The sequence below is a fragment of the Bos javanicus genome, chromosome 10, assembly GCF_032452875.1.
Source record: "Bos javanicus breed banteng chromosome 10, ARS-OSU_banteng_1.0, whole genome shotgun sequence".
Classification (NCBI taxonomy): domain Eukaryota; kingdom Metazoa; phylum Chordata; class Mammalia; order Artiodactyla; family Bovidae; genus Bos; species Bos javanicus.
Window position 1 is genome coordinate 53,941,626 of NC_083877.1, and position 23,529 is coordinate 53,965,154.

Consider the following 23,529-nt stretch of genomic DNA (forward strand, 5'->3'; position numbering starts at 1 on the left):
GCAAGGCCATAGTGGAGAAAACTGTAAAACTTTTTGAAGGACATTAAGATTTAATTAGTCTTTAAACTTTAGTTTTTAGAACTATTCAGATTTACAGAAAAACCGTGAAGACAGTACAGAGTGTTCCTATCCATGCTATAGTCAGTTTCTCCCGTTACTGCCATCTTACGTTAGTATATTTAGTACATTTGTTATAATTAATAAACAAATCTATTCAAAGAAAATATAAAATACGTCTCTGCCCACAGTTCCCAGCACAGAGCTCCTAAAACTCATGTTATTTCATAAGTGATAAGAACACTAGGAACATTTCTTGTTCTAATACTGATCTTTGATCTCTGTTTCAGACACAAAGCTCCTGAAAGCCTTGTGATTTCCTAATAGGAAATAGGGTAATAGGAGTATCTTTTGGAGAAGGAAATGGCAACCCACTCCAGTATTACCTGGAAAATCCCTCCAGTATTACCTGGAAATCCCTCCAGTATTACCTGGAAAATCCCATGGACAGAGGAGCCTGGCAGGCTACAGTCCATGCGGTCGCAAGAGTCGGATACAGCTTATCGACTAAAGAGAGGAGAGGAGTATCTTTTGTTCTAATGATCCAACTCTGTGTGGGCTCCTGGATGAGGGCTGGGAGAAGGGAGAATGGCTGAATATGGAATGAATGATACCATTACCAACTCAATGAACATGAACTTGAGCCAACTCCAGGAGAGAATGAAGGACAGAGGAGCCTGGTGTGCTGCAGGCCATGGGGTCACAAAGAGTCAGATACGACTTAGCAACTGAACAACAGCAGCAGCAATGCCTCCGTGGTGAAGCCGCCATAAAATTCCAAAAGCATGGGGTTTGAAGAACTTCCAGGTTTGTGAATGCATCCGTGCTGGGAGGAGTCCCAGCTCCACAGGAACAGAAGCGCTTGTGCTTGGGACCCTTCCAGACCTCTCTTCATCTGGCTATTCATCCGTATCCTTGATCATCTCCAATAATAAACTTGTTAAAGTAATGTTGCCCTAAGTTCTGTGAGCTGCTCTAGCAAATTAGTCAAGCCCAAGGAGGGGGTCATTGGAATCTCATCCATAGCCAGTCCATCAAAAGCATGGGAGATTACCCGGGCTTGTGACAGGTGTCTGAGGTAAGGGAAGGAGAGTAGTCTTGAAACACTGAACCTTAACCTGTGGAGGGGCTTCCCAGGTGGCACAGTAGTGAAATAATCCATCTGCCAATGCAAGAGACATGAGAGATGTGGCTTCAATCCCTGGGTCAGGAAGATCCCCTGAGAAGGAAATGTCAACCCTTTCTAGTATTCTTGCCTGGAAAATGCCTGGAGGGCTACTGTCCATGGGCTTGCAAAGAGTCAGACACAACTTAATGATGAGCATGCAAGCCTTGGTAACCTGTGGAATCTCTGGGTAGACAGTATCAGAATGAAGCTAAATTGTAGGACACCCAGCCAGTGTCCAGGAATTGCTTCTTGGCAAGGGGGAGAACCTCTACACATTTGGTGAACAGCAGTGTCAGAAGTGACATTGCCTCTGTAAATGTCAAAGAGATACACAGGGGAGAAATGGAATAGGGAGAGACTGGATTTCCTTACACAGAAAGGAAGAAACAGGATTTTCCCTTTAATGTAATTGTGAACTAAAAGTTATACTTTCTTTAGGTTTTCTTTGTTCTTACCCACTGTTCTTTTTTTCTGTCCCAGGATCCTGTTTAGGATACCATATTACAATATTACATTTAGTCATCCTGTCTCTTTACGTTCCTCACAGCTGTAACTTTCCTTGTTTCTGATGGACCTTGGCTGTTTTCAGAAGTACTTATCAGGTACTTTGTAGATTGTCTATTGGAATTTGTCTGATGTTTTTCTCATGACTAGCCTGGGGTTACAGTTTTGGGCCTCAAAGAGGTAAAGCGCTACCTTCATCCCATTATATCAAGGGTGTGTGTGTGTGTGTGTGTGTGTGTGTGTGTGTGCGCGCGCGCGCATGCGTGTGCATGTGCACACGCGCATGCGCGCACACACACGTGCAGTCACATCTGACTCTTTGCCACTGCATTGACTATAGCCCGCCAGCCTCCTCTATCCGTGGAATTTTCCAGCCAAGAATTTTGAAGTGGGTTGCCATTTCCTACTGCAGAAGATCTTCCCAACCCAGGGATCGAACCCACGTCTCCTGTGTCTCCTGCATTGGCAGGCAGATTCCTTACCAATGTGCCACTTGGGAAGCCCATATCAAGGGTACATACTATCAACATCACTTATCACTACTGATGTTGACCTTGAACACCTGGCTGAGGCAGTGTTTTTCATGTTTCTTCACTGTAACTTTCCTCAAACCTTTGGGAGAAAGTTACTAGGCTCATCCTACATGGTAGCAGTGGTAAGTCATGCTCCCTTTCCTTGAGGGTGGAGTAACTGCATAAACTATTTTGAATTCCACATAAATATTTGTCTGTTCTCACCCATTTATTTACTGAATCATTTATTTATATCAAAACAGACTCATGTGTATTTATTTTATACTTTGGGTAATAATCCAATACTACTTTATTTTGTTGCTCAAATTGTTCCAGCTTTGGCCACTGAGAGATCTTTGACATACCCCATAATTGTGGGTTTGAATTTTTCAAGCACTTTACTTTCTGGCACTAAAGGATGCTCTCAGCTCATCTTGTGTATTCCCTGCCCTGGTCCTAGAATCAGCCCTTTCTCCAAGGTGACCTGGTTCCTTTCATTGGAGACATTTGTTTACTTTTAACCAGCACAATTTCATTTCTTTGGGAGGGAGGAGGGAGGAGGGTTCAGGATGGGGAACACATGTATACCTGTAGAGGATTCATTTCGATATTTGGCAAAACTAATACAATTTTGTAAAGTTTAAAAATAAAATAAAATTTAAAAAAATTTTTGAAGCAATCTCAAACTTACAGAAAGGTTGAAAGTATAAAGACATTTTTTTTCTTGTACCATTGGAGAGTACTTTGTCAGTTTGCTGTCCCATCACCTAATACCTTAGTGTGTACTTTTTATGAACATGATCATTCTCCTCTAGATCACCACAGTACAAACATCATAATCTGGCAATTAACATTCATAGATTATTACCATTTAATCCTCAGCTATACTCATGTTTCAGCCAATGTCCAAATAACATCTTTCCTAGCAATAGAATTCAGAATCATGAGTTGCCTATATGCCATGTCTCTGTGATTGTTAGTTTTATGTATTAACTTAGTGTTTTTTGTATATATATACACACACACACATATCCTATTGGTTCTCTTTCTTTGGAGAACCCCGATTAACACAACTGCTTTCATCTCTGTCATTCTGGAATAGTTCCTCAAATTTCTTTAACATCTATGTTCTTGACACTTCTGAAGATTCAGTTCAGTTCAGTCACTCAGTCGTGTCCGACTCTTTGCAACCCCATGAATCGCAGCATGCCAGGCCTCCCTGTCCATCACCAACTCCTGGAGTTCACTCAAACTCACGTCCATCGAGTCAGTGATGCCATCCAGCCATCTCATCCTCTGTCGTCCCCTTCTCCTCCTGCCCCCAATCCCTCCCAGCATCAGAGTCTTTTCCAATGAGTCAACTCTTCGCATGAGGTGGCCAAAGTACTGGAGTTTCAGCTTTAGCATCATTCCTTCCAAAGAAATCCCAGGGCTGATCTCCTTCAGAATGGACTAGTTGGATCTCCTTGCAGTCCAAGGGACTCTCATGAGTCTTCTCCAACATCACAGTTCAAAAGCATCAATTCTTTGGCGCTCAGCTTTCTTCACAGTCCAACTCTCACTCCATACATGACCACTGGAAAAACCATGGCCTTGACTAGATGGACCTTTGTGAAGATTACAGGGCAATTATTTTATATTATGTGCCTTAAGCTGGATTTGTAAGATGTTTACTCATGATTAGATTCAGATTGGGCAGGAACAGCAGTGAAGCCACACTCTGTACTTCTCATTGCTTCCTATCAGATTGTAAGATTTCTGTTTCATTCTAATACTGATGTTCACTTTGATCACTTAATTACATTGGTGTCTTTTAACTTTTCCCCTTATATAATTAATATGTATTTTATGGAAAGATACATTGAATTCTGTAAAAATCTTACTTGCCAAACTTGGAATTTAATCATCTATAATAATTTACATTGGTATGGACTCACAGTACTGGATTTAGTCGTTGGATTATAATCTGTTGCTACCAATTTATTTTGGTGCTCAAGTTAGTCCGTATTTGGCCAGTGGAAACCTCTTCAAGTTGGCTCCTATGTCCTTTTGACATGTCCCCACATTACTTTCATTACTTCCTGGCATAACAAGATGTCCCATAAAAAGACTTTCTGAACAAGACAGCATTGTTAATAATAGACAAAGCAATAGGGAAATAATCATTAAAAAAAGAAAGAGGAAAAAGGGATGCACTGCCTCTCATTGAAGTGTAAAGTCCAAACTCCTTGACATGGCATGGAAGAGAAACTTAAAGCAAGAAGCACTGTGCTGTATTTGGGTTTCAGTGGGGAAACTTTTAGGATTTACTTCATTAAAAAAAAAAAAAGTATAATGGGATCAGACATTTAGCACCATAATTGCAAACTGACATTTTGGCCTTTGAATGTAATGTACCTTTGGGAAAAGATTAGTAATATCACTGGTACTTCGTTTATCTTGAGTGATACAAATTTTGAACCATTATTAAATTTCAGAGACACCATGGTAATTTATCTAAACATCATGCTATAAACATTCGAAACAGCTAAATCATATAATAAAAGGTTTTATAAATTCAAGACAAAACCAGAAAACCTGAAATCATGCCAACGTCCAATAACAGAAGAATAATTGAGATAGAGTCATCCAATGAAATATTACACAGCAATGAAATAAATTAACTACCACAAACAGATCAGTGTGAATCCATCTCACAAATGGAATGGTAAGTAAAAGAATTCAAGTCGCTTTATGATTGCATTTATGTAAAGAAGCAAAAATGAACAATGCATTATTTAGTAATACATACATCTGATGAAAAAATTAAAAAAAAAACAAGAAAATGGTAAACATAGAATTCAGTATAGTAGTTATCTTTTGGTGAGGGGAGAAAAGGCAATGTAATAGGAAGACATGAAAGAGGTGAAAAAAGTTTCTGGTAATGTTCTTTTTCTTACAGTGGGTGATGAGTATATTAGTATTCAACTGACTTTTATTTTTATAATCTTTGGTATGTACTCAAAATTTAGTTTAAAACGTTCCTACAAATTTGGACATGTTAGACAAAGTTCCTGTGTTGCTTAATATAGTAGTCACTAACCACAAGTGACTAAGTAATTAAAAAGTTGCACCAGCCACATTTCAAGTGCTGAATAGCCATATAAGCTAGCAGCTAGAATGATGCTAAAGCTGAAACTCCAGTACTTTGGCCACTTCATGCAAAGAGTTGACTCATTGGAAAAGACTCTGATGCTGGGAGGGATTGGGGGCAGGAGGAGAAGGGGACGACAGAGGATGAGATGGCTGGATGGTATCACCGACTCGATGGACATGAGTTTGAGTGAACTCTGGGAGTTGGTGATAGACAGGGAGGCCTGGCGTGCTGCGATTCATGGGGTCACAAGGGGTCGGACACGACTGAGCGACTGAACTGAACTGAACTAAATCACATTGGCAATGTAAATATAAAAGATTTCCTTCATTGCAGAAAGTTTTGTTGGACCATACTGGACTGTCTCTGGACAGACATAATGACTGTCTCTGAAAACTTCTTTCCCATGCTTGGATTTTCCCTTCAAAGCTAGATTCCTGGAATCCAAGAGTAGAGGTGACCTGTGTCTTGGGTACCATCTTAAGTGGAAAGCTTTACAGAAATGCCCAGTATCCCCAGCTTATTCCATAGTGGAAAAGCCACAGTACTGTAGAAGTGATGCACAGGATAGGCTGGAGCACATCTCAGCAGCCACAGAATGATGTGGAAGGGCCAGGGGCAGATAAAAGAGGTCGGAGGACCTGAAGGGCTTTTCATCTTTGAGCCTAAAGTTCTACAGCCTGAATACCAGAGACAGATGAGAGTGCTGGTTTCTCCATGGATGCTGGAGGGTGCTAGGGCAGAGACTGTTAATTCTCTTCCTAATCCATCCCTCCCTAGCAAGAGAAGCTCAACAAGGCTTCCCAGGAAAAAAGAAAAAAGTCTCTTCCTGCCCTGTATTTAGACACATCCATGTGACTCAGATCTTCTCTCCGAGTTTATGTAGAAGGTTTTGTTAGCCTTTCTGAAAAGTAGAACATGAGATCTGCACTCCAGTTTTCATTCCTTCCTCTGTCTTGTGGCCTAAAACATAGATGGAATGGTTAGAGCTTTTGCCTCTTTCTGGACTATGACAATAAGGGCCACACTTACAAATGGCAAAGAAGCTAGTTATAACATACCTGGATTTCTGATGCTTTTGTGGAGTAAAATAGCCATACTTATCCTGGCCTCTAGGCTTCCAAAGGCTTCCATGGTGGCTCAGTGGTAAAGAATCCACCTGCCAATGCAGGAGATGTGGGTTCAATCCCTAGGTCAAGAAGATCCCCTGGAGAAGGAAATGGCAACCCACTCCAATATTCTCACCTGGGAAAGCCCATGGACAGAGGAGCCTGGTGGGCTACAGTCCATGGGGTCACAAAAGAGTTGGACACGACTTAGAGACTGAACAACTTGACTTCCATATAAGGGAACAATATAACATCTATCTTTAAATCCTACTAGTTAGGGTTACTAACAGTCAAATGTCATGGCAATGACAATGGCAAGGGATGAGGTAAAGGGAGTTTAGAGTGGAAGAAGAGAAAGAAAAAATGAACTCTGAAGATCTCAGATATCTAGTATTAGAAGAGAGGCAACCAGCAGATATTATGAGAGAATTAAAGGAGAACTTTCAAACAAGACTTTTGTTGCATTCCTTATAGAACTAATAACCAACATTAAAGTACCTTTCATTTTGTGGCCCTTGTTAGATCAGTTATTTAACACCAGAATTTTTTTTTATCCCAAAGACTCCTATTAAAAAACTGCCTTACAATTAACATCATAAGCACAGATAGAGTCGTTGGTACACAAACTACTAGGAAGTCTTGATAAGGTTTATTGATTTTTCATTCATTTACTGCTCCTTTATCAGTTTGGAGACTCCTGTAAAAAGAGATTTGAAGGGAGAATAAGTTCATGAACAAGAAATAGCATGGTGATGCCACTGGAGGTTGCTAGAATTGCCTAGCCTTTCACTTGGGGGCAATCCCTAGCAGGGGTGTGAGGCTTGGGACAAATTATTATTCACAATATCACATTCTTCCTACATGCCTCTTATAGGGTTATACACAAAGTTATTCAAGTCAAATCAACATGAACTTAATTGAAGGCAGGCTAGGTGGGAAAAAAGTCTACATGAGAATACCATGAAGTTGAGATGGATATCCAGCTGAAGAGGGGCTTCTCATTTCAAACAGCTTTCTTGACCATAGCACTGGTTATTGGACCACCATCTAATACCACCGTCTCTATTTGAACACCATGATCATTCCAGGTACCAGCTATACAGGGCTTCTCCTACCTTTTGGCTGGGAAATAATAACTACTTTAGTTTATCATACGTCAGTAAATTGCCTGCTTAATTCTTCATTATGATTTTGGGTCCAGACAGAAAGAATAAGAAATCGAGTCAAATCAGTGGTTGGGGGGATTATCTTCACTACTGCTATTAGCTATATGAGCTGATGCTTTACTTTATAAGTCACTGGGAATTCTGGTTGATTTTATTACCAGTTTTAGGTTGTGTGTATCCTTCTCGTCTATTCATTAAATTTTAGTAGGAAGATGGAAGCTATTTCTATATCTGTTTGAAACCAAGACCTGAAATGACATGAATGCCCTACTTAAAATATAAAAATGTGTATCAAGAAGAGATTAGGGAAAGTTATTTCCAAAATAAAAGGGCATAGAGAATACTGTCAAATTATTTTACTCCTAACATACTAAAACCCACAAGTATGTGACAATTTATAAAACAGAAATTAATACTATTATAGCTTTTTAAATTTAGTTAAGCCAACAATTCCTGACTATTTTGGAATTTTGCACTATGTTAATTGCCACTCTTTCTCCCTAATGCAGATGATAAAATCTGAATGATGTATTGATGGAATTTTGATACATAATACAAACTAAATGGGTCCTGCCAAACAAAGTCCAACAAAATCTTATATAACAAACTATTAATATGGGCTACAGTCTTATTCTCCTTTCTGCACTTGAACTTGTTTATTCTGATTTCCTTAAGGAAAATTTAAATTAGATTTTGAGATTCCAGAGTTTTGCAAATTTCTGCAACTGTAGGAAAAGGACTCATTTGAAAAGACCCTGATGCTGGGAAAGACTGAAGGTGGGAGGAGAAGGGGGAGACAGAGGATGAGACGGTTGAATGGCATCACCGACTCAATGGTCATGAGTTTGAGTAAACTCTGGGAGTTGGTGATGGGCCTGGAAGCCTGGCCTGCTGCAGTCCATGGAGTTGCAAAGAGTTGGACACGACTGAGAGACTGAACTGAACTGAAGAAAAGGACAAGGTATTAGTCCTAACTTAGACAGTGAGCACTTATCATTTTCCCCATTCCCTTTGGGGTGGTTTATTTGATGAGGATCATCCTGTGACTGTAGAAGTATAAAACCCATCAGATATGGCTGTAAAATAAGCATGATTATTCCATAGTATGCTGCTGCTAAGTCGCTTCAGTAGTGTCCGACTCTGTGCGACCCCATAGACGGCAGCCTACCAGGCTCCCCCATGCCTGGGATTCTCCAGGCAAGAACACTGGAGTGGGTTGCCATTTCCTTCTCCAATGCATGAAAGTGAAAAGTGAAAGTGAAGTTGCTCAGTCGTGTCCGACTCAGCGACCCCCTGGACTGCAGCCTTCCAGGTTCCTCCATCCACGGGATTTTCCAGGCAAGAGTACTGGAGTGGGGTGCCATTGCCTTCTCCGCTATAGTATAGGAGGTCCTAGTTTATTTTCTCCCTTCTTTGCTATCTTCCAGCGGTGCTGCAGATCAAGGCTTACTTAGCTAAGCAGATTTACAGGGTTAAGCCTGAAGGCTGGACATTATTGGCAGACCATATAACAAGAAATATTAATTAGTACAGTGTTTACAAGTCACAGGGAGTGAATTTCAGATCCTGAGTCCAAGGCTGATGCGATCCCTACTAGCGTCCCCATTTGCCGCCATGCTCAGGCTGGGCTTTGCACCTGGGTCCCAAGGTCCGGCTGCTTTTGGAATCCGTAGCCTCAACCCACAAAATACAGGTCTGATTCTTAGCTTATGGAGAGAGTGAGGCGGATCTCAGTGAGACATGTTGCCGAGGAGAGCCGCAGCTTTGCTTTCCTGGGGAAGGGCTGGAGTCCTCCCGGCGCCACTGCCCGCTTGGCGAAATGCCTGGGGGCTGCCTAGATCCCCGAGGCGGCGAGGTCTGGCCTCATCCTCCTGGCGGGGAGACGGAAGGCGAGCCCCCACTCCTCTCACCCGAGTCCCAGCGCCCACGCTCCCCCACCGCGCGCGGCTCCCAGGCCCGGAGCCTTTTCACACGCGCCGCCGCCGAGGCGCCGCAGGCCCTCCCCGCCCCGCTTTCTCGTGTCACTAGCGCTAGTTGGCCGCTGGGGGCGCTGTGCGGCCTGGGGAGGACGGCCCCCTCTTCCTCCAACTCCTCCCTCCTCCTCCCTCTTCTCCGCCTCCTCCTCCTCACTACAGTTCCCACTCTGGGTGGGGGCGAGCGCGTCCGGTTTGCAGGAACCTTTCGGAAATGGCAACTTGCGCGGTGGAGGTGTTCGGGCTCCCGGAGGACGAGGTGAGGGGTACGCGGGACTCCGAGCGGGCTTCCCATCGCGCTGCCCATCAACCGGACTGGAGGAGGGGGCGGCGGCCGGAGGGGCGGCTGTCAGCGACCTCCTTCCTCTGCGCGAGACCCGGGAGCGCGCCGGGCGCTGTGGGGACCCCCCGAGACTGCCCGGCTCGCACAGGCTTGTGGGCGGGGGCGTTGCTTTAGGAAGCGGCATTTTCTTCGCGAGCCTGTGGACTCCACACCCCTCTTTTCCCTAGAACCGCCGCCTTCCTTGTCAGTTTCTTTCAGGAAGTGATGAGGAGGGGGGTTAGGCAGCCCTCGGGTTGACTGCGCGGGGGTACGCGCAGCACCTCGCCTGCCCCTTCCTGCCACCCCGAGCCGAGTATGCGTGAGCTCCGGGAGGGGGTGGGGCGCATTTCCCTGGAGCTTAGCATCCCGGCTGTTGATTAGACTGTTCTGGCAAAGAGAAACCCTTTGGGCTTAACTTTATGGACTTTGACCTGAAGTGTCATTAGTTTTTTTTTTCTTTTTCTTTTTCTTCTGATATCCTTTTAAACTCTCTTAGACGAGATGGGGATGGGAAAGCAGGGAGATAGATTTTTTCCCCCCTTCCTATTTAGCAACAAGTGTCAAGTGTGGAAAGTTCATGTTGTTTCCCTGGTCTTCACTGATATTTTACAGATGAAGCCAAAAAAGTATAAATATTTAAAAGGACTTGCCACAGCTGTTCAACCTTAAAATTCTGTGATTTGAGAAGGCAAAACTGTCTCTTATCAGCTAAATAACTTATGCTGGTTATGCCTTGTGCTTATTAAAAACAAACTTATTTGTAAAGAGTAGTTCCATTTTAAATGAGATGGGGCTTCCTTGTGTTATTGGTGATTGTCTCAAAAATGGAATGGGTGGAAAATGAAAAGAATGTCTAGTCTAACAGTGACTGGTTAAATTTTGCTCACAAAAAATATGAGCATTCTTGCTGATTGAATAAGCTGTCACATGTTCCTATTATCAAGATTAGACCCAATTAACTGTAAATCTTTCAGCCTAATTTAGATTAATTACTTAGATTGTTCTAAGTGTTGTAATAGTGCTTTCTCTTGGTAACTTGGTATCTTCAGTCTCTACAAAGTATCTTTATGTTTCTCTTGAAAGTTTTTGGTTTATAAGCAGTGGGCAACTTGTTGATTCAAGCAAGTTATCTCAGAGTGTTTTGAGAATGATTATGTGATGCAATTAGAATTGAATTTCTTAGTTATTGCTACCAGAGGAGAAACAAAGAAGTGGTGGACAAATGGTGGCTTCTTGGCAATCCTAAGGAAAGACTGTCAGTATGTTATGGCTGAAGATAATAGTCTAGCTAATGTCCCATTATTGTTCTGTAGAAGAGATCAGAAGAAACTAATGCAGTATTGAAACTATGATAGCTTTCTTCTTATCAGATCTGTCTCCCTGCTTGCTACAACAAACTGTTCAAGGCAGATAATCTCAGACTGGCAGGCTGGCCTTGGACTTTCTTTCCTTGTTGTTGTTACTACTCAGAGGTAAGCTCTGCGAGTCCAGATTTCTCATCTCACTTTCTTCCAGCAGAACCAATTGATCCTAGATATCATCTTGCCAGAGGTGTCATTCATTCTGTTTCTCTCTCCTTCCATCCCTCTCCCCTCTTGGTACAGATCTGTGTTTTCAGTTATTTGCTTCTCACATCATTCTTCTTCCCAACTGAGATAAATCAAATTATGCCAATTGGTGGGTGGTCAGTCAGCAACTGGTACTAAGGGCCAGAAACTCCACCCTTTGAAATGAGGTTTTCCTAAACTGGGTGAAGGATTTGTACTTCTGGGCACTTTCGTGGTGTGGGGCCCACTCTGTTGGCACGGTGGGCGTCCTGGTTGTCAGACTCAGATTTCCCTCCTGCTCTCTCTGTTCCCTTTTTCCTCAATGAGGAAGAGTGAGATAGGAAGATAAGAGACATGATGATAAAGTGTCATCTTCCACTTCTTCCACTGTAATTTGGGTTATTCATTCAACAGACACTTTTTAGCAGTCTGTTCTGTATTGTGCAGTATGCTAGGCACCAGGTACACAGAAAAAAAAAGCTGTGTCCGCCTGTTTTGTGAGAAGCTCACAGTCTGTGGGGAAGACAAAAATCGCTTGTATTCTGGTAGAGATTGTCATTTCATCACTATCATTTGCTTTTTATTTTCTGATCTATCACAAAAGTAAAAGAGGGCTTAGAAAAATCACCCACTCATTCCTTTTATTTTTTGAAGAAAAACATTGCAGCGATGTCATTTTCTAAAACTCACAGACTAGCCTTGGAATAGGCAGCCCTCTGCTGTTGGTTATAAGTAAGATAGGGTTCATATGGCAGCAAAAGAGATAATTAGTTTAAATTAGAAACAGAAACAAAGAGAAAAATGAATGGAGATGGGATAGAAGATGGTGAGAGAACTGTAATTTAACCAGTATATACTGGAGAGCCACTGAGTCACACTGTATGAGCATGTTAGTATACCAAAATTTAGGTCATTATACCTCTCTCTCACTTGTCAGTGAGTTTTAGCTCTTCTAATTTAAGTGTCTTTGAGTAAGAGACAGTCCTGGCTCCATGTACAGAATTTTGTCATTAAAGTTTAATAAACTAAGAAAGTAGCATAATTTATACCAAATTTACTCTGACAACCTCTTTTTGAAAAATATTTATTTGTTTGTTTGACTGCCCTGGGTCTTAGTTTTGGCATGCAGGATCTAGTTCCCAGACCAGGGATCAAACCTGGGCCCCCTGCATAGGGAGCTCGGAGTCTCAGCCACTGGACCACTAGGGAGGTCCCTCTGACAGTCTCTTGGGATTAATAGTGGCAGATAACTCCCACCCAGCTGTGGTAAGTAGTGTGATATACATGGGACTGGCCACTCAGCATCCTTTCCTCTTCATTTCAGTGGACTTACCTGTTACACAGAGGCTAGAAAGCTAAACACCGTGTTTCTCAGACTCTTGCATTTAGCCTTCCAGAAAGAGTGGTGAAACAGTTTTCCCAGTGAGGTACCCCTACTCGAGATGGGGAAGGTGCAAATAAAGTGGTGCTACATAACTTCTTGTTTCTTTGGCTTTTTCTGCTGACAAGCATAGTCATATAGATATTGAGTTTTTCTAACAAAAGTCTTTCAGTGCCTGATAAGTTGTTTTGTGGGCATTGATAGGAAATTACAGAAATAGTGGTGGTGGCAGCTTCCTGGCATCTAGATGGATTATGTTCGTAAAGTCAGCAGGTCTGATGGTGGCTCCTGATAACCTTCCTTTCTCAGATGTCGCAGCTTCCTGGGTAGGCCAGTTCTGAGGTGTTTTGGGGTCCTCTAAAGGCACAGCCTAGAGCCTACCTCTCCAGCTCTTTTGTAAGTACCTAATTCCCTGTTGGAGAAGACTCTTGAGAGTTCCTTGGACTGCAAGGAGATCCAACCAGTCCATTCTGAAGGAGATCAGCCCTGGGATTTCTTTGGAAGGAATGATGCTAAAGCTGAAACTCCAGTACTTTGGCCACCTCATGGGAAGAGTTGACTCATTGGAAAAGACTCTGATGCTGGGAGGGATTGGGGGCAGGAGGAGAAGGGGACGACAGAGGATGAGATGGCTGGATGGCATCACTGACTCGATGGACGTGAGTCTGAGTGAACTCCGGGAGTTGGTGATGGACAGGGAGGCCTGGCGTGCTGTGATTCATGGGGTCGCAAAGAGTTGGACAGGACTGAGCGACTGATCTGATCTGATCTGAATTCCCTGTATGAGCTTCTTTCTTCTGAAAATATCTAGAGTACCTTCTATTTCCTGCAGCTGAAACCTGACTGGAAAGGAAAAGAAAAGAAGGAAATAAAGAGGAAAGGATTGAGTCTCCATTGCCAGTTTGGGAGTAGAGTTTGCACATACAGAAGAATGGATGTCTCTGATGCTGACATCTACAACAGTACGTAAGCAACGGGGTTTCTAAGAAGTGCATGTTCTGATACTTCTAGACTGTCACTGAGCAGAAGCAGACCCTTCCTGCCCTGGCATCATACTGAGGATGAGAACCAAGTTCCCAAAACCTGTATTCACTGCACACAAAGAAGGAGAAGCACAGTGTACCTGGCAGCCATGTTAGTGTCTAACCCAGTACTTCATGTGTTGTTCTTCCCATCACTGCTTTTTTGCAGTTCTTTAATTCCAGCATAGGAAAAGGAGTACGTCAAGGCTATATATTGTCACCCTGCTTATTTAACTTATATGCAGAGTACATCATGAGAAACGCTGGGCTGGAAGAAGCACAAGCTGGAATCAAGATTGCCGGGAGAAATATCAATAACCTCAGATATGCAGATGACACCACCCTTATGGCAGAAAGTGAAGAAGAACTAAAGAGCCTCTTGGTGAAAGTGAAAGAGGAGAGTGAAAAAGTTGGCTTAAAGCTCAGCATTCAGAAAACTAAGATCATGGCATCTGGTCCCATCACTTCATGGGAAATAGATGGGGAAACAGTGGAAACAGTGTCAGACTTTGTTTTTTTTGGGCTCCAAAATCACTGCAGATGGTGACTGCAGCCATGAAATGAAAAGACGCTTACTCCTTGGAAGGAACGCTATGACCAACCTAGATAGCATATTCAAAAGCAGAGACATTACTTTGAGAACAAAGGTTCGTCTAGTCAAGGCTATGGTTTTTCCAGTGGTCATGTATGGATGTGAGAGTTGGACTGTGAAGAAAGCTGAGTGCCAAAGAATGGATGCTTTTGAACTGTGGTGTTGGAGAAGACTCTTGAGAGTCCCTTGGACTGCAAGGAGATCCAACCAGTCTATTCTAAAGGAGATCAGCCCTGGGATTTCTTTGGAAGGAATGATGCTAAAGCTGAAACTCCAGGACTTTGGCCACCTCATGCGAAGAGTTGACTCATTGGAAAAGACTCTGATGCTGGGAGGGATTGGGGGCAGGAGGAGAAGGGGATGACAGAGGATGAGATGGCTGGATGGTATCACCGACTCGATGGACGTGAGTTTGGGTGAACTCCGGGAGTTGGTGATGGACAGGGAGGCCTGGTGTGCTGCAATTCCTGGGGTCGCAAAGAGTCAGACACGACTGAGCGACTGAACTGAACTGAACTGAATTCCAGCATCATTCTAATTATTTTTTGTGAGTTTCCATGGGAACAAAGAAGTAGATAAATTTAGTTCATTTTTAATAATTTGCTTTTTAATTATGTTAAACCAACTGAGAAGTTGGAAGTACAGTACAAAGAACTCCAAATCCTCCTAAAGCAGATTCTCCACCTGTTGTTATTTCACCATAATTGTTCCATAACCTTTTAATTGTCATTTTCATTAGTCTTTTTTGGGAACCATTTGAGGAAAACCTGCATGTAGGATTTCCCATCACCACTAAATACTCTTTATTTTCCTAAAGGAAGAATGTTTTCCTGCATCACAGCCATCCAGCCCTCTAAGGTAGGAAGTCAACATTGTTATGACACTACACCCAATCCACGGATCCCATTCAGTCTTTGACCAGAGTTCTAATAGTTTCTCTTCTTTAACAATGTAGAATCCCATCCAGAAGTGTATGTTGCATGTACTTTGTATCAGTTCCTCAGTCTTTCTTATCCTTAACAACTGTAAGGAGCACAGGCTGTATAACCTGTCAATGTTCCTCAACTTGGATCTGTTTACTGTTTCCTCAGGATGACGTCAAAGCCATGCTTTTGGGGCAGGAATCATCGAGTTAATACTCTATTCTTCTCAGGGTATACCTGTCGATGTTCCTCAGCTTGGATCTGTTTACTGTTTCCTCTGGATGATGTCAAAGCCATGCTTTGGGGGCAGGAATTATCGAGTCAATACCATATTTTTCTCAGGGTATATCAAGGGGTGCTTGATTTTGGCTTATCTCATCATCGTTTAACCTTGATCACTTGGTAATTTTGGTGTCTGCTAGGTTTCTTCTTGGTGATGTTGCTGCTTTCCCTTTATAATTGATTGATATTTTGTGGAGGCATATTCAGAGACTGTGGTAGTATCCCATTCCTCATTCATTACGAAAGGTTGTTGTTGAATGAAAAGATGCTGGGATTCTTGGCCTCCGGAGGAGAAGAATTCAATCCAGGGCCAGAGACGAAGCTTGATCGCTCAGAGCTTTTGTGTAATAAAGTTTTATTAAAGTATAAAGGAGATAGAGAAAGCTTCTGACATAGGCATCAGAAGGGGGCAGAAAGAGTACCCCGCTGCTAGTCTTTAGCTGGATGTTAATATAGTCACTAGCAGTCTGTTAATGAAAGAAAGGAATGTCTTAAAACTCAGAATGGCACTGGGCCCCTCTCCCATAAGATGCATTTTGGGATAATCTTGACCAGACGATTCATCCCGGCCCATAAAATGATTAACTTGAATCTTGTAGAAGGGCAGATTACCATACAAATAGTTTAGTTTACATAGATTAGGGGAACAATATCTGAGTATAACATACTGGTTTGTCAAGTAGGTTCTGAGCCGTTAGGCAGAACCGACTTGAAGACAGAGTCTGCGGTAAATGCATAGTACATTAGCATAGCTTAAGACAAACATTTCCATAAGAGAAATGGATCGGTTAACTCAAGGTTTGAGAATAGTTAACTTCAGGTGAAACCAGGTGTCAGTATGGCAACACAGTATTTTAAGAGAAACCTCCTTTTAAATTTGTATAGAAAAGGAAAAAAAAATTTCGCTAGTTTGTTTCCTCCTGCCGCTTAAGAGAGATAAAAATGTCTGACACTTGCAGGCTATTTCCTCCGTTTGGAGACCCCTGGCCTTCCTGCCTGTTACTCCCTCAATCAGATCTGCATCCACTAGTTTTAATATCCATCCATGACTTCCACCTGAAACAAATGCTGCTGTTTTTATTTCCATTTTTATTAATTGATGTTTTGTGTAAGAAGAACCTTTTCTTTCTTGGCCATTTGCTATCTGTTTATTTATTTGTATCAGCATGGACCTGTAGAATCCCACCTGTTCAATGGGTTGTAATTAATCTCTATCCTTAAATATTTTATGGCTCAAACTATCTCGGTTTGGCCAGTGGAAGCTTTTTCAAGGAGGTTCCTGTGTCCTTATGGCAAGTCCCCACCATTCTTTGAACTCTTCATTACTTTTCTGGCAGAAGATGTTCTAGGCTCCTCGTATATTTTGCCTGGTCCAGCACTTTCTGGAATCACCCATTTCTCCTAGAAACACTGGTTCATTTAGTAGGGAAATGGTTTTTAGAAAGGGCTTCCCTGGTGGCTCAGATGGTAAAGAATCTGCCTGCAATGCAGGAGACTTGGATTTGATCCCTAGGTTGGGAAGATCCCCTGGAGAAGGGAATGGCTACCCACTCCGGTATTCTTGCCTGAAGAATTCCATGGACAGGGGAGCCTGGCGGGCTACAGTTCATGGGGTCACAAAGAGTTGGACATGTCTGAGTGGCTAAAACGAACAGTGAAAATTCTGAGTTTCATTATCCTCATTCTATTTACTTATTTGCTTAGTCCCAATTTACATATGTTTCTGGTATAAATGATCTTCCAGTCATGCAGGTATGTCCTCTGTCTGCCACTTCTGCACCCTGCGTTTAGCTCCCTGGGTGCCAGTGGGAGCACTGCCGTGTATGTCCATGCTGTCTTCCTCTCTGTCCTCCGAGGCCCATTCCAGTGGGCATGCTACTGAAGCTCTCTATATGGCACCTTCCTCTTCTCCTCAGTTCCCCATGCTGTGGACCTGCTGCTCATGCACCTCCATGCACCTTACTGCTCCCCCCAAACTCTGCCTGAGGCCTGCTGTTGATTCCTCTGCACCAGGAAGAGAAGAGAAGGGACTACAATTTTTTTTTTTTTTTAAACAGCTAACTATTAACAATTCATATATCACATGGGAATAGAATCTTGGAGGTACCCTTTAAATACATCACTTAGGGAGAGGAGGGGTATAAAAATTGGAATTTGACTAGGTTGTAATTCTGGCCCTGTCACTTATAGGACACCTGGCATAAGTTTTTGACATTTGTCAGAAAAGGATATTTAAGTCAGCTATTTGCCTACCTCCTAGCTATATCTGGTATTAAGAATATTATATTCTACCACACCTGGAGACCTATAAGATTGCTGATTCGAATTGCTAAACTCACTGTTCTACTGAATCAATGTTACTTCTTCCTTTTTGAAGCTTCCATTTAGTCTGTATTCTGTCCCAATCCTGTCAAAGTTTTAAGAGGATAAATGAATTGGAAGGTTAATAAATCTTCAGATAAATGCTGAGAGAAAGACACAGCACAAACAAATACAAAAATGTCTTGATGAGACTTTTGTGAAATAAATATATCTGTAGCATAACCTCCTGGCTTGACCCAAATACTTGACTTTCCTTGAGTGAGCCATGTTGGAGTGACGAAAAGACTAATGTGGACAACCAATCATGTCAGTATAGATAGATGCTGTAATGAAAATATCCTCCTCCAGGGTGAAAAAGTCATTTGAAATATAATCATAGTTGCCTTTAATTGAATACTTGCTATACACAGATTTCCAGGTTCTGTGTTCTCTATACTTTGTAATTATCCCAACTGTCCTGAGAAACTAGGTACTGCTATCTTCATATTACAGATGGGAAATCTGAAATTGTGATTTGCTCAAGGACTTAATCTCAGTAGGTAGACTGAGTGACTTCACTTTCACTTTTCACTTTCATGCATTGGAGAAGGAAATGGCAACCCACTCCAGTGTTCTTTCCTGGAAAATCCCAGGGACGGCAGAGCCTGGTGGGCTGCCGTCTGTGGAGTCGCACAGAGTCAGATACAACTGAAGTGACTTAGCAGCAGCAGCAGACGTAGGACTGAAACCCAGAACTCTTTTGTACCAAAGTCATGGTCTTTCCTCTGTCCTACTGTGAATAGTTGCTCAAATAATAGAAATTAACAGATGAGATTCTTGTTCAGTAAGAGGATGAATGGAACATGTGCAGAATTAACTTGCAACTATTCCTCTGTTCTTCTGAATCTTCTGTGTTTTTTTTTTTTTTTTTATAGCTTTTCAGTGGACCTATGAAGTACTTGAATTCTGTATTTGCTTGAAAAATATTTGTTGAACATTTGAGTCAGGCTATTTGGTTATAATGAAGGACAACAGACTTTACTGAATTTATAGCCTAGAGGAAGAGAGGGTCATTAAATACATAGTCACACATCAATGTTTTATAAATGTTACAAAGGAAAAGGTGTGTAAGATAAAAGTATATAACAGGAAAAAAAAAGAATTAGTCTTATAGGGAGGAGGGGAGAGAATATGAGGAAAAGCAGAGGAAGTACACTACGGATGGATAGGAGTTAGCCAGGCAGGGAAGGGGAAACGCCTTCTAGGTAAACAGAAGTGCATGTGCAAAAGATGAGATGGAGATGACCGTAAAGACACCTCGAGTGTTGGACAAAGAGGGACGGTATCAGGAGTTGAATCTGGAGTGGAGAGCAGACCCCAGTGAGGCACGGCCTTAAGGCCATTTATTAAGGATTTTGTATGGGACCCTAGGGCTTCCCAGGTGGCACTAGTGGTAAAGAACCTGCCTGCCAGTGCAGGAGACATAAGAGATGTGGGTTCGATCCCTGGGTCGGGAAGATCCCCTGGAGAAGGAAATGGCAACCCACTCCAGTGTTCTTGCCTAGAGAATCCCATGGATAGAGGAGTCTGGCAGGCTACAGTTCATATGGTTGCCAAGAGTCCAACACCACTGAAGCGACTTAGCACGCATGCATGCATGGGATCCTAAGTGGAATGGAAACTCACTGATTACCTGTGTTACCTTACACACACATCATCATCACCACCAACATTGCTATTATTTTTCTCATAAGTTTTTCCTCATGTATTTAATATTTTCTTTTCTTGTTATTTCTTCATTTCTTCCCATACCTCTGACTTTCCATCTGGGTTGACTTTTTTTTTCTGCCTGGAGAAATTCTCTAGAATTTCTTTCAGTGAATGTTTCCTGCTAATGAAGTTCATTGGTTTTTGTTTTTGTCTGAAAATGTCTTTATTTTACTTTTCTTTCCTGAGGGCAGGGAGGAGTACAATTTATCCATAGTGAAATGCACAGATCTCAATGTACAATTTGATGTACAAGATTTTCAACAACATACATAGCCAAGTGTAGCTGACAATCCAATTAAGATGTAGAACATTTCCTTCACTCCTAAATGTTTCCTTGAGTCTTCTTCCATTCAACTTCTCACCTTCACTCAGGCAACTTTTTATTGCCATGTATTAGTTTTGCCTTGGTCCTGAAACTTCATTTAAATGAAATCATACAGTATTTACTTTTTGGTGTCTGGCTTCTTTTGTTTAATGTTATGTTTTTCAAAGTAGTAATGTGGTTGTTTGATTTAGTAGCTCATTGTTTTTATTGCTGAGGCTTCCCTGGTAGCTCAGCTGGTAAAGAATCTGCCAGCTAGGTAGGAGACCCAGGTTCGATTCCTGGGTCGGGAAGATCCCCTGAAGAAGAGATAGGCTATCCACTCCAGTTTTCTTGGGATTCTGTGGTGGCTCAGACAGTAAAGAATCCACCTGCAATTTGGGAGACCTGGTTTCGAGTCCTGGGTTGGAAAGATCCTGTGAAGGAGGGTATGGCAACCCACTCCAGTATTCTTGCCTGGGAAATCCCATGGACAGAGGAGCCTGGCGGGCTATAGTCCATGGAGTCACTAAGAGTCGGAGACAACTGAGGGACTAAGCATAGCACAGTGTTCCATTGTATGAATTTACTAGATGTTTATGCACCCTGCTTTTGATGGACCCTTCATTTGTTTCCAGGTTTTGGCAATTATGAATAAACCTACTATGAACATTCATCTATAGATCTTTTTTATGGAAATTATATTTTCCACAAATATATGATATCAACTTGATATGTTTCCTTCCAGACATGTTTTATGTATAAATAAGCATTGGTATTTGTGTGTGTTAAGTCACTTCAATCATATCCAACTCTTTGCGACCCTATGGACTGTGGTCTACCAGGTTCCTCTGTCCATGGGATTCTCCAGGCAAAAATACTGGGGTGGGTTTCCATTTTCTTCTCCAAGGGAGCTTCTGACCCAGGGATTGAACCTGCATCTCTTTTATCTCCAGAATTGGCAGGCAGGTTCTTTACCACTATTCCACCTGGAAACCCAGAAGCATAGGTATGGTGTGCTGCTGCTGCTGCTGCTAAGTCACTTCAGTTGTGTCCGACTCAGTGCGACCCCATAGATGGCAGCCCACCAGGCTTCCCCGTCCCTGGGATTCTCCAGGCAAGAACACTGGAGTGGGTTGCCATTTCCTTCTCCAATGCATGAAAGTGAAAAGTGAAAGTGAAGTTGCTCAGTCGTGTCTGGTATGGTGTAACACATTTTAAAATAGTGTTAAGATGTAAGGTAATGATGAGATTCTTTTGGGGGGAGGTTCAGATCAGATCAGATCAGTCGCTCAGTCATGTCCGACTCTTTGCGACCCCATGAATCGCAGTGATTGAATAAAAAAGTTATAGTTTTTAAATGAGGAATACTCTTGCAGCTGCATTAACTATAGCACTTCTCTTTCTTACCCTCATGCTCTGTATCTGCAGTTCTAAATTTTAGTATCCTTCATAATCACCTGCAGAGTTTGTTAGACTACTGGCCCATCAGTAGTCTATTTTCAATAGGTTCTGAAAATTTCAAGAGGTTCTGAAAATCAGAGTTTCTAAACTCATACTACTAGTCCAGGGAATACACTTTGAAAATCTCTAATGTCTCTTAAATCTAAGAATTCTAGGTATTCTAGTTTCTATTCTAGTCATTATTGCCAAAAACTCCTGAGGAATTTTGATCGTATGTAGCAAATATATAGCAGTCATATATATATTCCAGCATTACTAGGACAGCCCTGATTTCATTTAGTTTTCAATAAAGATGATCTAGCATTTATATTTTCATTTATATTTATACTTTTGTAAAATGTTTCAAGTAAATTTACACAGCAGAGAAGGAAAACTGCCATCAAGCCACAGGTTCCAGTATTTAATTTGGAAAAAAGTTATATTAAAAAAAGCTAAATCCCTCCCTCCTACCCTAGTACATTTTTTGTTATGTAAATATTCAGTATTTATATTATTACACTATGTAGATGTAGCATTATTCACATCTGAACCATTGTACCATATTTATAATTATTTATTGTACGTTTTTGTTTGCTTTTATTTTCTGTACAACTGTCACATATTAAGGGAATCCTGGCAGTTCAGTAGTAAAGAATCCACCTGCCAGTGCAGAAGATGTCTTCCAGTATTCTTACCTGGGAAATTCCATGGACAGAGGAGCCTGATGGGCTACCGTCCATTAGCTCTCAAAACAGTCAAACATAACCGAGCAACTAAACAACATCACAAATTAGAGTGCAAGCTGCCTGAAAGTTTTACAACTACTCAGTGTGTTTATACACACACACATATGTAATGAATGCTGTCCATTCCCTTTCTGCATTCTGTTAGAGACAGCTTCTTGCTATGTTGCATTCCATCTGACTGGCTTGCACTCTACACCTGTCATATCACTATTGTCTGCAGGATTCCATTTATCAGCATTGTGAGAATTCTCTTGATCTCTTTTCTGTGTTGGATCCACTGCTTTTTTTCACCTCTTGTCTTCCTCTTTCCTGATTTAGTCCCATCCTTTATATGAGTGGGCGGTTACTATTCACTAGAGCATTTCACAATAGGGTCATCTGAACCCTATCAATATGTGTTATCTGAACCAATCCCATAGTGGTGGGATTCTCACATACAGTATATACCCGCAACCCCTTTGACTTCCTCACAGAGAAGTCTTCCAGTCTTCTGGGCCCAAGAAGTGAAGGGGCTGGGAGCTCACTGTTTGTGCAGACTTTCCCTTGCTTTTAATTTGGTACTTTATTCCTACTTTCAGCTACTTCAGAAAGATTTGTTGTTAATCAAGAATTTATCACCCCCTACTATTTGCCAAGTAATCTTCTGGGTTCTATAGAGGATGCAAAGAAAACATAAAGATGAGTTTCTTGGTCTTCAAAATTTCACAATTTTAATAATAGAGAAAGATACATAGTTTATTGCCTCAGATACAAGATGGTATGTGATAGATGCTATGTAATTGAGCCTCTAACAAAGAGAAGGAAAATTCATATCAAGGGTTTTAGAAAGATATCATTTGGTCTTTAAAGAAAGGACAGGCATTTTTTAAGGAAAAAAAAACTTAAATTTATACCAAACCTTTTATTTTTTTATTATTATTTTTTTAATGAAATAAGTATTTGTTTTATTCACAGGCTGGGCTTAGACCTGTGTTTTAACAAGCAAGCCTAATAATAGCACCATGGTTAGACTATAGCTTGCTTTTCCAAGCCATTATTGTACAATTTATTAAGCAAATAGGGGTCAAGTGTCTCTCATCCACCTGATGTGATTTTTTTATACATATTCCTAATAAGTCCCATTTGGAACACCTGAAAAATCTTTTAGCAACAGCTCTGAAGATGAGCTCATGAACTCAGTTTAAATTGCACCAGTTAAATTAGGACAAATGGAAGGAATTCAAAATAGTTGCCCAATCAGAGCCCATCATCTGAAAGTCATCAGCCTGTGTGGTCCA

At 41.7% G+C, this 23,529-nt stretch overlaps 1 protein-coding gene across 1 annotated transcript in view; it reads left to right on the plus strand.

The window, feature by feature from the left end:
• Positions 1-9,753: 9,753 nt before the first annotated feature.
• NEDD4 (NEDD4 E3 ubiquitin protein ligase) overlaps positions 9,754-23,529 on the plus strand; it is a 142,190-nt gene continuing 128,414 nt past the window's right edge. Inside the window, exon 1 of the mRNA XM_061431208.1 lies at positions 9,754-9,881. Within this exon, the coding sequence (XP_061287192.1) occupies positions 9,837-9,881 (45 nt within the window). The 5' untranslated portion in view covers positions 9,754-9,836. The remainder of the gene's footprint in view (positions 9,882-23,529) is intronic.